The sequence below is a fragment of the Kryptolebias marmoratus genome, linkage group LG1, assembly GCF_001649575.2.
Source record: "Kryptolebias marmoratus isolate JLee-2015 linkage group LG1, ASM164957v2, whole genome shotgun sequence".
Taxonomy (NCBI): domain Eukaryota; kingdom Metazoa; phylum Chordata; class Actinopteri; order Cyprinodontiformes; family Rivulidae; genus Kryptolebias; species Kryptolebias marmoratus.
Window position 1 is genome coordinate 31858907 of NC_051430.1, and position 20024 is coordinate 31878930.

Genomic DNA, 20024 nt, shown 5'->3' on the forward strand with positions numbered 1-20024 from the left:
ATGGATGCATGGATGCATGGATGGATGGTTGGTTGGATGGATGGATGGATGGATGGATGGATGGATGGATGGATGGATGGATGGATGGATGGATGGATGGATGGATGGATGGTTGGTTGGTTGGTTGGATTGTTGGATGGATGGATGGATGGATGGATGGATGGATGGTTGGTTGGTTGGATGGATGGATGGATGCATGGATGGATGGATGGATGGTTGGATTGTTGGATGGATGGATGCATGGATGCATGGACGCATGGATGGATGGTTGGTTGGTTGGATGGTTGGATGGATGGATGGATGGATGGATGATGGATGGATGGATGGTTGGATTGTTGGATGGATGGATGCATGGATGGATGGATGGATGGATGGATGGTTGGATGATAAACAGCAGCTCAGTGGCCTAGTGGTAGAGTGTCCTCCCTGAAACTGGCAGGTCGGGGGTTCAATCCCCACCAAAGACTGTAAAAATGGGACCCATTGCCACCCTGCTTGACTCTCAGCATTAAGGGTTGGAATTGGGGGGTTAGATCACCAAATGATTCCTGAGCGCAGCACCACTGCTGCTCACCGCTTCCTCAGGGGATGGGTCAAATGCGGAGAACAAATTTCACACACTCAGGTGTGTGACAATCAGTGGTTCTTTCTTTCTAAACCATTTGTTTTGTGAATTTGAAGTATTGGCTCATTTCCTGAAGTGATTACAATGATTCGGTGATATTAAATGACTCTTTCTTGGTTAGTGGAAACAAACAGTCTAAGATTTCTTTCAAACAAACCACTTTGTCTTCTTCAGCAGTGAGGAAAGCAACAGGCACATTCCTCTCCAAACGCAGGGCTCAGCCATGCTCACCCTGTGCATGTGGTAAAGATGAGGGGTTCTAACCGCTCACAGATGCTCAGCCTGCACTGATGGTGGGCAGGTATTCATCCCCCCTGAGCTGCATCCATTCACTGTGACAAGCTGAAAACACATGCTGGCTTCACACTTTAAACTTCACTTCTGCTACAAGTTGAAAGGCCTGGAAACACATTCAGGTAAGAAGAGCAGAACTATCCATTCTGGCCCCGTTTCATCTGTTTCATCCAATTCCAACAGCTGAGAACGAAGAAGACACAGCTCAATTACAGATGCCTTTAAAGGACGTTAATCTTTTTATTTATGCTTTTAAACCGTATAGGAGAATGTTTTATTCTGCTTCTGCTGGCACTAAATTAACTTTAAAATCTCTCTTTTTATCTGTTGGGCACATCTGCTTTTCTCATACATGTCAGATTAGATTTCTTAGTTTTCATATTTTACTAATACTGTTAATTTCTATAATCTCAACTTGCACCTCCAAAAAGAAAACTTGGGTCCATTAGGGAAAAATCAAGAAACTGATGTAGAGCTACAGAGCAGATAAACGAATACAATCAGTGCTTCCTCCTGTTTACCGAGATCATAAACCATTTTTGCAAATATGAGGGTGAACATTAATGAGCGAATGAAGGGAACGTGTCCCTACGCTGCCCGGCCTCCCATCCACCACAGCCACAAAGAGTGTCTCTGCGGTCTTTTTCAGTTCATAGGTTTTTAAGTTTTGCTGGAACAGTTGTAAAGACGACTATATTTTTTGACCAATTACACAATACTTGGCGTAAAACCCAGAGAGAAAGAGTTCGGCCTGGCCCTTGTGAAGCAATCACGTGACTGACAGCCGACTTCACGACTTCTTATGGAGGATGACAACAGCTTAATATATTAATATTGATATTAATGGCGCCATTTATGGTATTGTATCGATACCAACATGTTGAGATCTTTACTTTAGTTTGTTTCACTTTTTGACTTACTCCCTTTACAGAACTGCAATAAAAATATGAAGCTGGTTTGTCTTTACTTGGTATCAGGATCAAATTTCACAGGATCACAAACCACTAATGTGTGCCACTTTAAACTACAGGTATTTGGTTTGTTCAATAAAAAATGAAAATAAATGATCCTATGACTTTATTTTAAAATAGTTTACCCAGTTTGACTCATCAGTGAAGATTCATCTCAATCTGCTACTTCCTTGGATAACTTTCACTAATGGTATTTTATATTATATATTAATGTTTTTGTACAGAGATCTGAGACGTCTTATGTGACGACTTGGCGCTGTATAAATTGAACTGAATTTTATTACTTTCAATAATATTGTCCAATTTAATAAGGTAATATCATTAAACAGCAGCCACTTAAAGCTTAATTTATATCCTAAACGAGTTCTTCTCTTTTAACAACAGATAAGAAGTTGTGTGGAGAGCAGACAAATCACTGAAAACTATTTCAGTAGTTTGTGCAGAATACCTCTACACATCATCTGTTAATAATCCACATGTGTGCTTATCTGTCAGAGGATATTTTCAGGCAGAGTTATGGTCATCGTGTTGCTGCAGCCACCAGATGTCGGGCAGGTTGGAATATTAAACAGCATGCTTTAACAGTGAGTGGCAGAACACCTGCAACAAAGACAACTACAAAGAAGCTTCCTCTGACAGCATTTCCTCTCTTCACAGCCTCTTACATGGCCCCTGCACCATCTTGGAAAAAGATCTCAGCACTGTTGCTCTGGACCAGATGCTGGTCCCCTGAGAGTGCTCAAAATCAGCTCCTGCAAACTGAGCCCGGGCCGGCAGAACCTGGGGTGGACTGATGAAGCACCTGCCCGTAAATCTGCTCAAAGGTTTCCTTTCATCAGGCGCTCTTAAAGAGAGAAACACTTGTCTGAGGGTCAGGGGATAAAGCTCACAGCAATGTTTAGGAAAATCCTTTTTTTAGACTACAGAACGACTCAATGAGCTTCTCCACCTCTGCTGTAAAGTGCTTTAATCATTATAAAAACCTTTAACCTCATTGTATCCAGAAGAAATAACCATGTTAGTCTTTTATTTCATCTTCTGACCCAGAACAAACCAGTGTTGGAGACTCGTGGATAAAATAATCAACCTATAAAACAAGGGCACAGTTACACCACAGCCTCAGCAAATAGAAGACGACTTTTATTTATTTATCTTTATTTCTTTCATTAAATACTGTTTTATTATAAATCATTTGACAGTCTTAATCAGACCCACTTGGTGTTTCATGACCTCTTTTCTCAGAATTCCCCTTCATTCATTCTAACACAACAGTTTCATATTTCCTTCTGAGCTTGTTTGCAGTTTAAAGTTAGTGTCGGGTTTGGGTTTTTTTGGTGTTTTAGTTTATTTTTTTTAGTGTCTTTGTCTTGATTTGGTTTTTGTTCTTCATGTCCTTGTGTGCTGTCACTCTTTGGTCTTCCTGCCACGCCCATCCACACCTGCCCCAAGTCTTGTTAATTACTTCACCTGTGCCCACTTTCCAATCAGCTCCTCTGTTTAAAAACCCGGTCATCTCCTCCGCTCTGCTGGTTCATTGTTCTTAGTTCCCTGCTGGTTTGTCATTGCTCCATGTCTTGCCTCTTGTTTCCATGTTTGGATATAGCCATGCTTAATTTTGCTGCCTCGTCAGCATTTGTTTTTTGGTTATCTTTTATATTTAATAAATTAGTTTTTTTAATTCTAAGTCCTCATGATGAGTCTGCACTCTGGGTTCGTATCCTTTTCCCCACACCCTGACAGTTAGCTAGCAAATTATACTCATAAGTCTCTTTTAATTATAGCTGCATCATCTATAAATGGATTTGCACGTTTTAGTTTCCAATAAGTGTTGATTCTATAATTTGGGAGACAGCCGGTAAGCCTGCAGCATCTGCTGATAAAATGATCCTGTAATGCTTAAAACTGACACATTTACATGACAGACTAAAGTAGTCATGTTGATTAATGTGCATTAGTCATTGTAAATGAAGGAAAAACGTAAAAAAATATATTAAGTTTGGACACTTGTGCTCATTCAAAATGTATATAAAAAGTAAAAAAGAAACCAGAGAGAAACTTCATGAAAGTACATTTAAATACACACTACCATTGCTGATACATTATATTTCTAATACTGTTTATAAAAGTGAAACTGTGTGAAAACAGATGTAGCAACGACTCTTAAATAAACTGTAAGGACACTAAACAAGCACACTTTGCTACTTGTGACAAACCTGCAGTCTGTCTGTCCTGTTTAAACACACACTCCATCATCAAACTCAGAAAGAAAAACATGTTCGCCACAATGTGAGCTTTGGGTATTCAAATGGGACGAGACTCCCAGGTGACAGAAACAGCAACCAGCTCGCTGCCAAATGCAGCTCATGGAAATCTAATTATAACACACCTTTTGTTTGCACCTGTGGGTTCATGCATCTGGGTTTGTGTTGCTGTCTGCAAGAGGCACAATTTAGGAAACAAGACAAATATCTGTCAGGTATTTAATAAAAAGTAACGGATAAATCCTTAATTCATTCATTCATTCACTTTAAAAAAAGACACATGTAGGTCCATAGTGACAAAAAATAAATCATAAAAAAAAATCCACAACATCACAAATTTACCAATAATTTCACATGGTAGAATAATAATATCCTTAATAATGATAAAAACAATTTACAAACTTAATGTTACTATTGTTGTTGTTGACTAAATAACGTGTGTTGCTGCTGACACACTGATGACATAACACAATAAAAATGGAAAATTCTATAACAAATAAATGCTGTAGGTTAGATCTATTCAACATGTGGTCCGGGGGCAGGATATGGCCCTTTTAAAAATTTCTTTGGCCCTTACAAAACTGCCAGAATCCCAAACTGATTTGTCTGAATAAAATGCTAACATGCAAACCATAACAGCTTCCACATCTTCAGCCTCTGTCAGACAGTCTTTGGTAACCATGACAGCAGAGAGGGGCGGGGTTTGTAGACCTGTAAGCAGGCGTCTGATTGGCCCATCCGTCTGTCTGACGGACAGAACAGCTAAAGTAGCATTAGCTCAACTCGCTACAAGCTTCAACACGTCTCCAAGCTAAAAAAGACAGAATGTAAATTTAGAAATTTGATTATTTAAGCGCAAATAGACTGAAAAGTATTTTTTATTTATTTTGCCAACAGCAATCTGTGTTTAATGAAAGTATTGTGCTGATAGAAGAACGATTTAAGAAAAGGCAAGACAAGTAAAACAAGGCAGGATTTTTTTTTTTTTTCCAGAAAAATCACAGGAACAAAGAGGTAAAGTACTGAGCTTCTCTCATTGCTCAGACATCAAACAAAGATGGCTGCTGAGCCTCCGACTGACTGAACGCTGGTCAGGTCCTCAAACCCGCAGACATTTTATATACGGCCCACTGGCAGCAGGGTTTACTGTCATTGCACCAGGAGTACTGTTCTGAGTATAAAAGTAATATAAACACTCCAATTACACACCCTTTTTTTTAGCTTTGTTGAGTTTGATAATTGCTGACATATAAACGCTGTTTTTCAGTCTGTTTGTCCTTGTTTTGATTGATGAAGGGAGCAGTTCAGAGTGAGAAGTGTGCTTTAGGCCCGCTACATCCTAAAAGACACAACCAAACTCAACAAAGTTAAAAAAGTAGAATCTGAATAATTGTAGTAAGGGACAACTCGTCCAATATGAATCATGCTAATGTAGTCAATTATTAGACTTTGAAGAATCTTGGTTTTACCTCATACTAGTGTGTTTATATATTTTTTTAATATTTATTTATTTGAATTTACTTTGTTCAGTGAGGAATAAAACCAACTATCTTGTGTTTTAATGTGGTGTTTATAAGTCAGTTTGTACACAGTTTTATTTGTTGTATTGTTCATGTACAACTTATAAATATGTACATTTCTTATATTCTTTTACACATTTTTTTTCTACCTGTATCAGGACATTTTATTGACTTCACCCCCCTCCCACACACACACAGATGGATGGTGTAATGATTATTTTAACCATACAGAAATTTTTTAAATCTGTAAAAATATTTTAATCTTTTAAAGTGATACATTAGCAAAATAATATTTATCTTATCTAATCTGTACAAAACACTAAAAGGTTTTAATTTAAAACTTTACATATTTAGCAAAAATACCTACAATTTACACACAACACACATACGAGTCAAATTTAATTATAAAGGACATCTAAAACCAGCTGCTGCTGGCAAAAGTGCTGTACATTAAATATTAAATGAAACAACAACAAATGAATAACAAAATCAGCAGAGTAAATGCTATGATAAATTTGGTAAAAACACATAATAGCAACTTATTAAAATATGGAATAATTTCAACTCAGGCTGAATTAAAAGTGAGGACAGATGTATTTGAAGATGGGATTTAAAAACATTCATGAATCATTTAGAACAGTTTAGCTGAGACCAATGAATTTAGATAAATTTGGATCTTCATGAACAAAATTTACGCATAAAGATACCAAACATGAATCAACAGTAGGCTTTATATCTTTATTATTTTAAGGAGAGAAAACAGAAGAGGGTTGGAGATGAAGTAAAGCTAACTCATGAGACCTTTGTGTGTGTAAATGACTGTTCCTTTGTTCAGCCCATCTGTTTAAAAACCTGCAGACTTTGAATAAAATGTTCTGCCTTTGACTCCACCGAAGCTTTTTTACGGAGCGTTTCAAGGTGAGTGGAAGCCACAACCACTCGTCCTTTCACTGACAAATCACCGCGGACAAACCTTTTCCTGGCTCGGTGATGTTAAAGGGACCGGTGGTTTGAACCACACACTTAATTAGATTTGTTTAGTTATGTCAAATTTCCATGCAGAAAGCCCTGGACGTGCTTTTTGAAAAAAAGAAAAGGAGAGAATTGTTCAGGAGGGGAAGTTAGGATCAAAGTTTAATTGAAGCTTTGTTTATTGAGTTCATTCAAACGATGTCACTGTATGGAATGTTGTTTCGTTCAAACAGGATTTCTGCAGCAAACAATCATTTATTAACCCCACTACACTGCACATTTAAAGCCAACATGGTGTTAAAATATCGGATTATATTAAGCAATTAGATTTATAACAGCAGTGTATAAAAGGTTTTAGAACTAATGGCTAAAAAACACATTGAATAAATATTTCTGTTTTGAAACTGACTGTAAATATTGTTTTAATTTATTTGGATAAGATACAAATAATGTAAATACAGCCAAACTATAAAACAACAAAAAAATATTCCTGCTGAGGTTAAACAAACTAACACCCAGAAAAAAACAGCTTATTTTTTCATAATGAAAACAAAACATAGTTTCTGATGTCAGAAAGATGCAAATAAAGCTCTGCTAAACGTGTGCGTTATTTGCATGGTGCACCTTTAAAACTCCACAGAGCTATCATCAGACTGACGAAGTTAGAATATGGAAATATGAGCTGCATAACTCACTCTTCCCAACTCCATGTGTTTGTTTAGAGCTCAGGTAATTTTAGATGCAGATGGATCGGCGGTAAAATCCACAGCTGCATTTTTACTTGAGTAACAGTTGATCACTGCTTCCATCTTGTGTTCACCTTACAGACTGCAGGAAGGACTACAAACATGTCCAAACACTCAGGTTCACCTGATAGACTGCAGGAAGGACTACAAACATGTCCAAACACTCAGGTTCACCTGATAGACTGCAGGAAGGACTACAAACATGTCCAAACACTCAGGTTGACCTTACAAACTGCAGGAAGGACTACAAACATGTCCGAACACTCAGGTTCACCTTATAGACTGCAGGAAGGACTACAAACATGTCCAAACACTCAGGTTCACCTTATAGACTGCAGGAAGGACTACAAACATGTCCGAACACTCAGGTTCACCTTATAGACTGCAGGAAGGACTACAAACATGTCCAAACACTCAGGTTGACCTGACAGACTGCAGGAAGGACTATAAACATGTCCAAACACTCAGGTTCACCTTACAGACTGCAGAATAGACTACAAACATATTTGGTTGAATCAGGTAACAACATTTGACTGTATATAAAATATTTTAAATATAAAGTTCTGTTTTGCTTACTTGTTGTATCATTGCTGATATGTATTCAAAATAAAGCGGAGCTCAATAAATCTGTAGATTTCAGAACCAGATAAGGCAGCCGTCAAAACAATAAGTTAGGTGTTAATTTATAAACTCCAGTTGTATTTTCAATCTTTTAGAAAAGTGAAAACAAGGCAGTCTTTGTAGCTAATTTTCCTATATTATTGAGCTGAAAATCAAAAACAATAAATTAGATGTATTGTTGTAAAATGAGTTTAGAACAAAAGCAGAAAATTTTCCCTGCTTCTCGTCACAGCATTGGAATATAATTTATTTCATAATTTGTAAATGCTTGCAGTCCAAACAGCACATTTAATAATACAAATGTTTTATAATTAATGTTTTACTGATTTTCTGCAAACAGTCCCAGCCAGTAGTTACAACATTTAAGCAGCAGCACACGCCTCAAGGACGAAACAAGATGACTGACAGCTAGTCAGCCAATCACTGTATAGAGAGGCGGGATTTCCGGTGACATTGACAAATCAGTAAAAGCGAGACGAGAAAAACTAAAGATGACAGCAAAACAACACCACCGGGGGGAGTGAACTTGTAGACAGCCGTCATTTTTGAAGAAACATTAGAAAAAAAACCCATCCAATTGTGCGGAATTTGGAAACAGCGGAAAGGTAAAAAACGATTCACGGAGTTTTGTAGTTGATGCGTTGTTGTGTGGTAACTGCTCTGCATCGCGTTAACTGTCCAAACTTTCTGACACGGACACAGTTCGCTGGGCAGAGTCCGAACGAGCTAGCAGGCTATGCTACGTGCTAGCTATTAGCTAAGTTCCGATCGAGCCAAACTAACGCCTTAGAAAACAAACAAACATTACAATCATTTGTTTTCTTAAATCATGCGATTGTAACCATCATATATTAATTTATTTAGGTCTCATAAAGCACTGGCATAATCATGACAGGAGCTGGACTTTCATTTTAACTTTGGTTTTATTGCACATCCGTGAGGGCCAGCAGTTTTTAGGGAGCCATGATGATCCAGGCAGTCAGGCTGATACTGATAGTTAACCAGGTAACCGTCACCTAACTGTTCAGGGACCTTTCTCTGAGTGACTTTTAACAGCTAGTTAACCAGGTAACCGTCACCTAACTGATCAGGGACCTTTCTCTGAGTGACTTTTAACAGCTAGTTAACCAGGTAACTGTACATGAACAGGTTTTCTGCAGGAGTTTTATATCGTCACGAATCAACAGCTGCAGTTATCTTAAATTAACGATTTTAGGTTAAAATGATGTTTGTTAGGTCAAAGATCAGCACTGGTCAAACAAGAACAACATAATAAAAAAATAACATACAGCAAACTTAACAAGAAATATGAACAATAACTTTCTGTATCTGTACTGAGTAAAATGCACAATACCACTGAAACCAGATGTTTTCTTGGTGAGTAAATGTTGAGAAATGTTTAAATAATGATGGTTTTTGAGCCTTTTTAGTGTTCAGAGTTCAGAAATGACCTCTTCTTTCACAGTTGAACACATTTTTTATTTTATATTCAGGACTTCATTGAGCAGATCTTTAATTATTGGGATCGGTTGATTAACACTGATTGTCCTTTGGTTTGTAAAAGTGATTAGAAAAAAAAAAAAACCTAGCATGAAGATAACCCCGAGGATACTTTCAGAAGGTTTAATGTGTTTTTAGAAGCTTTTATAGGTCTTGTAAAATGTAAGTAAGTGGTTTGTAACCATGTAATGTACAGTTGATCCCTTCATTTCTATTAGAAATAAAGTTCAGTTTGTCACTATATATATATATATATATATATAATTCTGAAAATAACTGAAATTATTCAGTATCAGAGTAAATGTACTTCTCATATTCCACAGTAGTTTAATAATAAATTTTTAAAAAAGATAAATATTGTTTTGCATGTTTCAAAGAGTGAAAAGAATAAAATGCATAAACTCTTTTGTTTATATAAATGAACATTGTGCCCCTCTCCCCCCTCTTTTAGCTGACTGGAGTCCTCCCAGTCGTTCAGTAGATGTCCACGCCGTCAGACACATCAGGTGGTATGTCCCATCCTGGCCCTTCACCTGGGGCCGGTCTGTCCCCAGGGCCCATCCTGGGCCCCAGTCCTGGTCCAGATCCTTCACCGAGTTCTGTTCACAGTATGATGGGGCCCAGTCCTGGACCCGGAACACCCACTGCCCCTCATGGCATGCCGGGCCAAGGACAAAGTGACTACTCTCAGGACAGCATGTATCCTATGCACAAGGTACGGCATGAGTCCACGATGAAGGACAAAAGACTGCAGGACACTGTTTAGTGATAAGATGAAGTCTAACTGTTGTTGTTTGTTTCAGCCCGTGGAGGGGACAATGAATGATAAGACAATGGCAGAGGCGATGCATTTTGGTCACATGAAAGGTGTCGGGATGAGATCCCTCCACAGTGGCATGGGCCCTCCTCAGAGTCCTATGGACCAACACAGCCAAGGTCTTTTTTCTAATACTTTTATTTTATCAAAGATAGTTAAAATCATTTGCTTCATTTGACAAATTTCAGTTTGTTCTAAGAGAAACCCTCAGTAGGCAGCTGCTCAGAATATAAACTTTAAACTTTAATCTTTTTGGCTTTAGGATACATGTCTCCACACCCGTCCCCCATGGGACTCCATGAGCATGCTTCCAGTCCCATGTCAGGGGGTGGAGGTGGACCTACACCCCCCCATATTCCTCCTCCATCCCAGTCGGGCCCGATGATGTCAATGGATCCTCAGGGAGGCATGTCCAACATGTCCGGTATGGGACAGCAGGGTCGGGGACCCTCTGCGTTCAGCCCAGTCCAGCTGCAGCAGCTAAGGGCTCAGATTCTTGCCTACAAGATTCTGGCCCGGGAGCAACCGCTGCCGGAAAACCTCCAACTCGCCGTTCAGGGCAAGAGGAGCCTACCCACAATGCAACAACAGCAGCAGCAGCAGCAGCAGCAGCAGCAACAACAGCAGCAGCAGCAGCAACAACAGCAGCCGCAGCAGGCGTCTAGTGCCAGCCCATACAGGCCTCCAGGTAGGAAAACCCATTTTTATATTAGTGCAATAATACGCATCCATATTGTTTGTTTGCTAGTTAGTTTTCTTGACCTCTGGGGGTCCAGCCAGGTTCATTTTCACAAGGGACCGAAATAAAAACTGATCAAAGGCCAACCTTTTTATCAATATTTTCTTGAAGGAAAAAAATGCCATGTTTTCAGATTTATTGTGTTGAAATATTCATTCAGAACTCCGAAATAAAATTTTCTTAAAGGGGAAATTTTGGAAAGTGTTTTGAAGCCAACATAAATCAAAAGGGGCTTGTTTTAAGAGTCTCTCATTTTAAAATATTTACACTAATTTAAAATTAATAATCAAAGATCAAATAGTTTGCAGTGTTGCATATATGAAGTGTTTCAGTTCTTTCTGGTGGAGCAAAGGAATATTTCCCCAGAGGAGATGATGTCCAGAAAGTTTTTCAGGATCAAATTAATAAATGTATCACATGATGGAAATTGAACTCTTTAAAGAATCAGAAAACATCAACATTTGCTTTATGTTTAGTTATATAAATGAGAGAAAAGCAGATATGTGTGAATTAATATCTAACCGTTTCTTTTGTTGAAAAGGTATGCCGATGGCATCTATAGGCGGTCCCCAATCCAGCCCCTCTCCAGCACCAGCCATGCAAGTTCACAATCAGAGCACAGGACCCAAACCGTGGACTGATGGTACGTGCCGTCGTCGGTTTATGATTTCACTGAGAGTGAAATCTGCAGTGCAGACTGTAAGATATACAGACTCAGTCCTTCACAACAGTATGACTCATTTAGTTTATTAGTTTTATAAAATGATTTTTTAAAAAACTTATAATGCAAAATCCTCAGCCGAACTGTTCAGACTTTTATTTCAAGTTCAATAAAACATCAGATGAACATGTCACCAAGGTTAAAACTATGACTTAAAGGTACCCAATCCTTTGACAGGCCTTTTTCAAGATGAGATAAATGTGTATTGAGTGAATTTTGGTCAATATTCAATCATGTGTTGTGAAATAATGACAAAAAAAGGTCAAATTTGGCAAACCTTGGCCATAGGGTGGCAGACATTATGCATTTCTTGAAGGAATGCTCCTTTGATCTACAAGGTTTTCTGTACAGGTCAGGGCGGTGACAATCAAGCGACTGCACAGAAGCACCTCACCCCCATTCCCAGCGGCCGCCCCTCCCCTGCACCTCCTCAGGCCTCTGTTGGGCCTCCTGGGCCCATGCCAGGAGGTTCTGCAGCCCCGCATCCCCCGGGCCAGCAGGTGTCCCCCATGCTCCAGATGCAGCAGAAGCAAAACCGGATCACGCCGATCCTGAAGCCTCAGGGTCTTGACCCAGTGGGAATCTTACAGGAGAGAGAGTACAGGTATTTATCTCCCCGGCTGGGTCTTTCTTTATTAATAAATGGCACAGTCTGATGCAGTAGATGAGCTCAGGGTTAATGCGGCCAATCAGAGCCTTCCAACACACCATGTGACCTAAAAACGTGCTGCTGAGAGTTACTAATATCCCTGCTTCCTGAGCTCTCTTATTGTTGATAAACCTACTGCTAGATTTATTTCAGGGTTTCCTCCAACGTTTTATAAGCCTGGTGGGCCGCCAGGTGAAGCTCCGCTTGTTTATTATAAATACGTCATTTTTTTCCACCCGCTCTGCCAAAACTGCTACCTTTATCTACCTCACCGCTCGCCCAGGTCCACACGCTGTTCACGGAGCCCTGCGGGACTCTAATGAGCCCTGAGGCCGAGCCTCCTTCAGCTACCTGGAGTTAGCATGTTGTCAGAGCCACAGCAATAAACATGGAACGATTGGTTTAACCAAAAATGGTTAGTTGAGCTGAAATTCAGCAGGTGGCTTTACAAGACTGAATATGGTAAACATGTTTTGTGCTTAGTGAAAATATTATCCTTGTTTACCAGTAAAATGATGCTCTTATATTCAGCATTAGATATGCACAGTACAGCACAGCATCTGTCTGTTTTTCAGAGTTCTCTGTTGTTATTCATTGGCCTGGAAGTGAGACGTGTGTTGCTGCTCTCATTTATGTTAATTTAATTTATTTGTAAATGTGACTTAAATTAGGATTCAAATTAGTATTTATTTTAGTTGTATTTTTGTTTTAAAAAGTATTTCAAAAGTTCCTTTTTGTAAAACTAGTTGTGTAAATATTTGGCACAAATATCTTACAATATTACATAATAAATAGGCATATTTTCAACTTTCCTGTCAACTTTAATCATTTTTTTTTTTACTAAATTACGGTCGGTCGGCTGGCGAACAGACGGCTACCACCGGGCTTAGCCTCTTCTCTGGAGGAAACCCTGTATTTCATTTCTTTCATATTGTCTGATTTACAATCTTAACCAAATTATAAATAGAAAATAACACCTGTGAAAAATAAGAGAAATAAATAAAGCACGCAGGCCATGTTCAGTGTCTTCTTTATTCTCTTTCAGACTGCAGGCTCGGATCGCACATCGAATCCAGGAACTGGAAAGTCTGCCGGGCTCCTTGCCTCCTGACTTAAGGACTAAAGCTACGGTGGAGCTGAAGGCTCTGCGGCTGCTTAACTTCCAGCGGCAGGTACACAACAACTGCTGCAACACTTCCCTTATCTTCACAGACATGAACCTTCTACAAGTCAGCGTGCAGAGTTAGACTAGTGTTTGTAGTGTTCGGTTCTGCAGCTGGATGAAGACCGTCTAACCAGCAGCTGCTTGTTTTCTGACAGAAAGGTTTACTGGGGACCACAAAATGTCCAGTTTTTTCAGAAAGTTGAACATCTTTCACAAGAAAATGTCTTCAAAATCCTGGAGGGACAGATTTCATAAAAGCTTTTGTCTTCTGAATCTCATCAGGAGAGTTTTCTGACATATTTAAACTACATAAAGCTTTACTTACTGGGCCTAAGAAGTGCTAAGATTCTTTTTTATCCTGATCCAAAACAGTTCTGGATCAGGACAGAAAAAGCGGAGGGGTGAATTGAAACGTTTCCGTAGATTTTTAAACTACCTAAAAGTAGAATTGTTAGTGGAACTCGATCGTGTGTCTAGCTCCGGCAGGACGTGGTGGCGTGTATGAGACGAGACACAACCCTGGAGACGGCGTTGAACTCGAAGGCGTACCGACGCAGCAAGAGGCAAACTCTGAGGGAGGCTCGCATGACGGAGAAGTTGGAGAAGCAGCAGAAACTGGAGCAGGAGAAAAAACGCAGACAGAAACATCAGGTGCTTTTCAGGCCTTTTTCCAGTTTGAACTGAAGAGTTTTACTCAACAATAATAAGGCGACAAAGAAAATCAAGTATTAAAGTTTGCACCTTGTTTTTCAGGAATATCTGAACAGCATTCTTCAGCATGCTAAGGACTTCAAAGAGTACCACCGCTCGGTGTCCGTTAAAATCCAGAAACTCACCCGAGCTATTGCTACTTGGCACACCAACACGGAGCGGGAGCAGAAGAAGGAGACGGAGAGGATTGAGAAGGAGAGGATGAGGAGGCTTATGGTAAGAACATGCTAATGGCTGCAGCAGTTACAGATTTGTAGCCCAGTGGTAGGGAGGTCGTTTTCCAATCGGAGGGTCAGGGGTTTGAGTCCCAGCCCTGCAGCATGCCAAAGTGTCCTTGGACAAGACTGTAGACCTGTATTAAACTACTAAACTAAGTGTTCCCTGGTTTACAGAAGCAGCTTTAAGCCCCACCCACTCCCCCACAGGGCTTAAAACTTGTCGGGGCTATTCTGAACTGCTTCAGCTTCAACTTCCAGATTCCTAGATAGTCTAGTATTTTAATGCATGTCTATGGGGCAAAGCACCCGCCCAAGTGCCCCAATATACTGATTAATTTTTGGAGTCATTCTGAAACAAGATGGCTACCATAGCTGACTTAGAAAACACAAAATTGGCTATAAGTTTGTCATTTCCATCGAGATTTACCTATAATCTGTTGTGAAACTCTCACAAAGTAATTGTTCTATGTACAGCTGTTCTACAGGTGATTAACTTATGGAGTCATGATTTAAGATGAAGTGGCAGGCCCCTTCAAAGTTTCTTCAGAAACTTTTCCAGTTTTATTTTATTGCTGTCATAAAGCAGTCATGGTCAATATAAATTACCCTTTTTGACAAAAAACAAACAAAAAACCCCTTCGATGTCAAGGTGAAATCAAATTTCTACAGAGTAATAATATGAAATGTAAAAAAAGTGACTGGTTAAGTATTCATCCAAGCACCTTTGGCTGCAGTCCCAATCTGTGTGGATAGGTCTCCATCAGTCCTGCACACCTGGACACTGAAATCTTACTCCATTCTTCTTTGCAAACTTTCAGACTGTCAGGTATAAACAGCCCTTTTCAAGTCCAGTCACAGATGCTCTGTTGGATTCAGGTCTGGGCTTTCACCTTGTTGTCTGTAAACCATGCTTGGTGTCATTGTCTAGCTGAAAAATACATTTCCTCCCGAGCCTTCCAGGGCTGGCTGCTGAGAAGCACTTGACCCTGGAGTCTTCCACAGGCTGCTGGCAGACTGTAGTGTTTCCTTCAACAAAGGCTTTCTGTTTGCCTCTCTCCCTCAAAGCTCAGACAGGTGAACCCGGCCAACAGGTGTTATATTTACAGCATCTCTTATCTCATCTGCTGAAGCTTGGACCTCCTTCAGAGAGCTCCCAGGTGTCTTGGTGGTCTCTCATTGTCCTCCTCCTTCACAGTCACTCAGTCTGTGAGGACGGCCTGCTCCTGGTAGATTTACACATGTCCCATATTCCTTCCATCTCCTGATGATGGATTTAACAGAACCCCTGGGGATGTTTAGGGCCTTGGAAATCCTTCTGGGTTCATCCCCTGACTGGAGTTTAATGAGGACAGTCAATTTATAGGGGATGAATACTTATGCAACCATGACTGATATATAACAGCAATAAAAGGGTGAATACTTTCTATAGACCCTGTATCTTTAATGCACCAGTTGTGATCTGTTCTGTGGCATGTCATCTCCTCTCACTCCCATCCAGGCAGAAGATGAAGAAGGCTACAGAAAACTAATTGACCAAAAGAAAGACAAACGTTTGGCCTATTTACTGCAACAAACGGACGAATATGTGGCTAACCTCACCTCTCTGGTGTATGAACACAAAGCTGCTCAAGCTGCCAAGGAGAAGAAGAAGAAGAAGAAGAGAAAGAAGGTATGAAGGTTTTTATTTCACAGCCCGTTGTTTTGTGCAGGTTCAGATCAGATTTGAAGTTTTTATCCAGTGTTTTCCAATCATCTGTCTGTTCTTTTTACCACATATTTCCATTCTTTATCAGATTTTCTCTGCTCTCGAACAGCAGTTGAGCTTTTAATTTGTCAGTTTCCTGCTGTAGATGTAGGCCGTGTTAGTTCTTCAGGTCTGGTTCACGTGTTTGTTCTGTGTGCAGAAGGTGGATGGAGACAGTGAAGGTACCAGTGCCATTGGACCTGATGGAGAGGTAACTTTCACTGTTTAACTCTGTGGTGTTGAATGTTATTTCTTGAAAACGTCTTAGTTTTTATTGTCTTCAACTGGAGTGGCACCGTAAACCAAAGGTTTATTTACACTGATGATTAGGATTGAAGCGATTAGTGGTCCCCCTTTTCTTATATTTTCACAATTTGTGGCCATAGAAAATATGCATGGAGACATAACAGTAGCACAAAAAGATGAAACCAAAGCCAGTAGCTGAAGCAGATTTCAAAGAGAAGAATTTTTCTGCAGGAGCCGAAGAGATCTTCACACATTTCTGTGGGAAAAATACTTATAGACAAAGATAAATATTAAAAGTTTAAAAATGACAAGAAACAACAGTCATAGCCCCATCTCCTGAATAAGCTGAATGTTTTCATATATGAGCAGCTAAAATAGCACAAAGTCTGCAGAAGTAGTTAGATTATACAAAACATACAGAAAAATAACAAACAGGACAACATTAATGTGAAAGAAGAAAACAATAAATTACTTTATTGAATTCTCGTACAGACTGTATGTACTATAGGATCGAGCAGAATTTTTAATGATGTTTGAACGATGATTTGTTGTTCTGCAGAAGCTGAAAGCATCTCATTGTGTCTTGTCTTGCAGCCCATGGATGAAAGCAGCCAAATGAGTGAGCTGCCGGTCAAAGTGATTCAAACAGAGACCGGAAAAGTCCTGCAGGGGACAGACGCTCCCAAGTCCAGCCAGCTGGAGGCCTGGCTGGAGATGAACCCAGGGTGAGGAGGCACGCTGTTACTCAGCTCTGCTGATGTTTGGAAGGATTAGTGAGTCTGCAGGAAACTAATTCATTTCTAACAGCACCGTCAGGAACAGTATGTCTTCTCTTCCATCGTAAGATTCCCTGAAAGTGGGTCAGAAATTTAAATATTACTTCCTGCAGGAGAGCAACAGAAAAACAAATCACATATTCTGCTGTTTTTTTCTCAGTTCTTAGGTCTTAGGCCAGTGATTTAAACATTTTGCTCTGCAGAGTAAAACAGTTTGTACTAAATGAATAAAAGGAGTCTAAATGCTGAGTACAGAGACATAAGATTCTGCGTTCTTCAATGTTTCCAGCACTTGGTTGTTGGTCCCGTTGTAAAGTGTGGGGATGGTTGTAATCACCATGTTCTGCTGTGGCTTTTTTTAACCACTGATGCAAATCCTTCACAATAAAAGTTGGGATACAGTTTGAAATTTGCTTTGCCTTTTTCAAGTTGGGTGGAAACTCATGACTACCGCTGGCTGTTTGTTCTTCTTCCTCCTCCGGTTGGAAACATGAAGACAAGCTGCATATGTCATCTTTCCTTTAAGTCGGCCTCCTCTGCTGTGTGCTGACACAAACTTCCTCACTTCAGAGGAGCTTTAACATTAAATAATAATCAATTCTTGACACCTTTGAATCTATTTCGAATTGTTCATACCCACATCACAATGCATCGAAAAATAGCTTCCAGCCCCCCAACCTTTAAGACAACTACAGTTTATTCCAAACATCCATGACAGCATCTCAGTTTCTCTGCACCTGTTGATGGAAACATCTGTTGGCTTTAAACGTTTGTGTAAATATTTAGCTTTAATATTTCCTTAAAAATGTATCAGTGTTCCTTGTTGTGTGTGTGTTTCGAGGGGAAGCCTGCTGAAGCTTCAGACGGTGTCTCACGGATGAAAAGCAATAACTGGACTTTGTTCTTCTCCTGTTTCCAGCTATGAAGTGGCCCCACGGTCAGACAGCGAGGAAAGTGGCTCAGAGTTTGAGGAGGAGGTCAGTAGTTCTTCTTCCTCCCTGTCTGTAATTCTCTACATCCATCTGAGTTGGATCAGCTGTGCATGTGAACATTATCTCCAGCAGGGGGCAGTGTGTGTCTGCCTCCTGTCGGTGCTGAGCACGCTCTTACTGCTGTCATCACCTTATCAGGAAGAAGATGAGGCGGCCAAGACAGAAACGGAGGAGAAGAAGACAGTCGATCTGAATGCAGATGAAGGGACTGGGACGAAGGCCAAAAATATTATTGAGTATTGGATTTTTTTATCATTCCACTGTCTTTACCCCACAGAAACTGTAATAAAAAGTTCATTACTGGCATATTTAAAACACTGTGATTCACACAAAGTAAAAAATCCTTCAGGTTTTTTTAGTTTATATTATGTATTTATTTATGTGTTAATTTTAACCTTTAAAATAGTTTCTGAGCCTTTTAAAAAAAAAAATTGCCCACTTCAGGACAGCCAAACAGGATGTGGATGATGAATACAGCGTTCCTACGGGGCAGACCAGCTCTCAGTCTTATTATGGGGTGGCCCACGCCGTCATTGAGAGGGTGGAGAAGCAGTCGACACTCCTGATCAACGGCATGCTCAAACAGTATCAGGTACTACATCTCCCATCATGCATCAGTCATGTCAAAAGGAATTTGACAGGCATTCAGTCGTCATGAAAGAATCCAGTTTCTCTGCTCCTGAAGGATTTGGGCTGAATTTAAATGAAACGTGTTACTTGAAAATCAATTTGACAGCAATTTGAATGGTAGCGGTTTTTGAAAGGTCTTAAAAAGTCTTAAGTTAACTGACTGTTGTTCCTCAAGTGTTCACCTCCCAGTGAGCTCTTCTTCTACCGTCAGCAGCTGACAGCTTACAGCTGTTTGTTCTATTACCAAACCGTACACATCTGTAATGTAATTTATGCAAAACTAAATGACTTTATCTTTTCCAATAAAGTCTGTTTATTTACCTGCTGTATTTTTCAGCTCATTTAGACACCGAGAAGCATTTAAAGATTTGCTGACACAATCCTTCTGAATATTTGTTTTATGTAGACATTACTGAGGTTAGTTCTAACTACAACACGTCTTCCCTTTACTGTGGAGCAGGTGTCTATCATTAACAGAGATGGAAATGGAAAAGTGAGTGCAGCTTTCTCTCAGTGAGGTGTGTCTCTGAGCATCTTTCTCATTTATTGTGCTTCTGTTTTTAGATCAGATTTGGAAACGCTTCTTTTCATCTGGACAATATTTGGTTCTCTTGTCTTCACTTCCTGCATCAGTCTGCTTTCCAGAGCTAAATTATCAGGATAAACGACAGAAGCTGCACATTTATACATCTGTTTAAAGTTGGTTTAGCTACTGCAGTTTTTTTTATTTTCTGGAAACAGCTTTTCCATCAGAAGATGAGACACACAGTATATAACTGCAGCTAGTGCTGGGCGATATGGAACAAATCCTATATCACGATATGGATAATTTTATATCACGATAACGATATATATCATGATATACCCCAATTACGTACGTTGTCAGTTATTCTCTGACAAATATGAAAAAAATAATCTCATTTCTTACTTTTTTCAAGCTTTATTTCGAAGTGACATTTAACTGAACTTTCACAGATGAGATCTGCTGCATTTTAGTGCANCAANATATATGTACCTGTTAGACGTAACAGTATCAAATGACAACAGACTCCATTATCTTCGGCCGGCTATAGTTTCACTTTTCACAACTTTCCCGGCTCTTTTAC

General features: G+C 39.7%; 1 protein-coding gene across 2 annotated transcripts in view; it reads left to right on the top strand.

The window, feature by feature from the left end:
* Positions 1-8489: 8489 nt before the first annotated feature.
* The window catches only part of smarca2 (SWI/SNF related, matrix associated, actin dependent regulator of chromatin, subfamily a, member 2), a 37826-nt gene continuing 26291 nt past the window's right edge, over positions 8490-20024 (top strand). For both annotated transcript variants that reach the window (XM_017440781.2, XM_025002713.2), the window contains exons 1-15: positions 8490-8615; positions 9962-10225; positions 10314-10446; positions 10590-11015; positions 11608-11709; positions 12139-12391; positions 13482-13608; positions 14079-14252; positions 14355-14528; positions 16029-16199; positions 16435-16485; positions 17115-17245; positions 18216-18273; positions 18427-18524; positions 18733-18880. In XM_017440781.2, coding sequence (XP_017296270.1) covers positions 9992-10225; positions 10314-10446; positions 10590-11015; positions 11608-11709; positions 12139-12391; positions 13482-13608; positions 14079-14252; positions 14355-14528; positions 16029-16199; positions 16435-16485; positions 17115-17245; positions 18216-18273; positions 18427-18524; positions 18733-18880 — 2280 coding nt within the window. In that variant the 5' untranslated portion in view covers positions 8490-8615; positions 9962-9991. The remainder of the gene's footprint in view (positions 8616-9961; positions 10226-10313; positions 10447-10589; positions 11016-11607; positions 11710-12138; positions 12392-13481; positions 13609-14078; positions 14253-14354; positions 14529-16028; positions 16200-16434; positions 16486-17114; positions 17246-18215; positions 18274-18426; positions 18525-18732; positions 18881-20024) is intronic.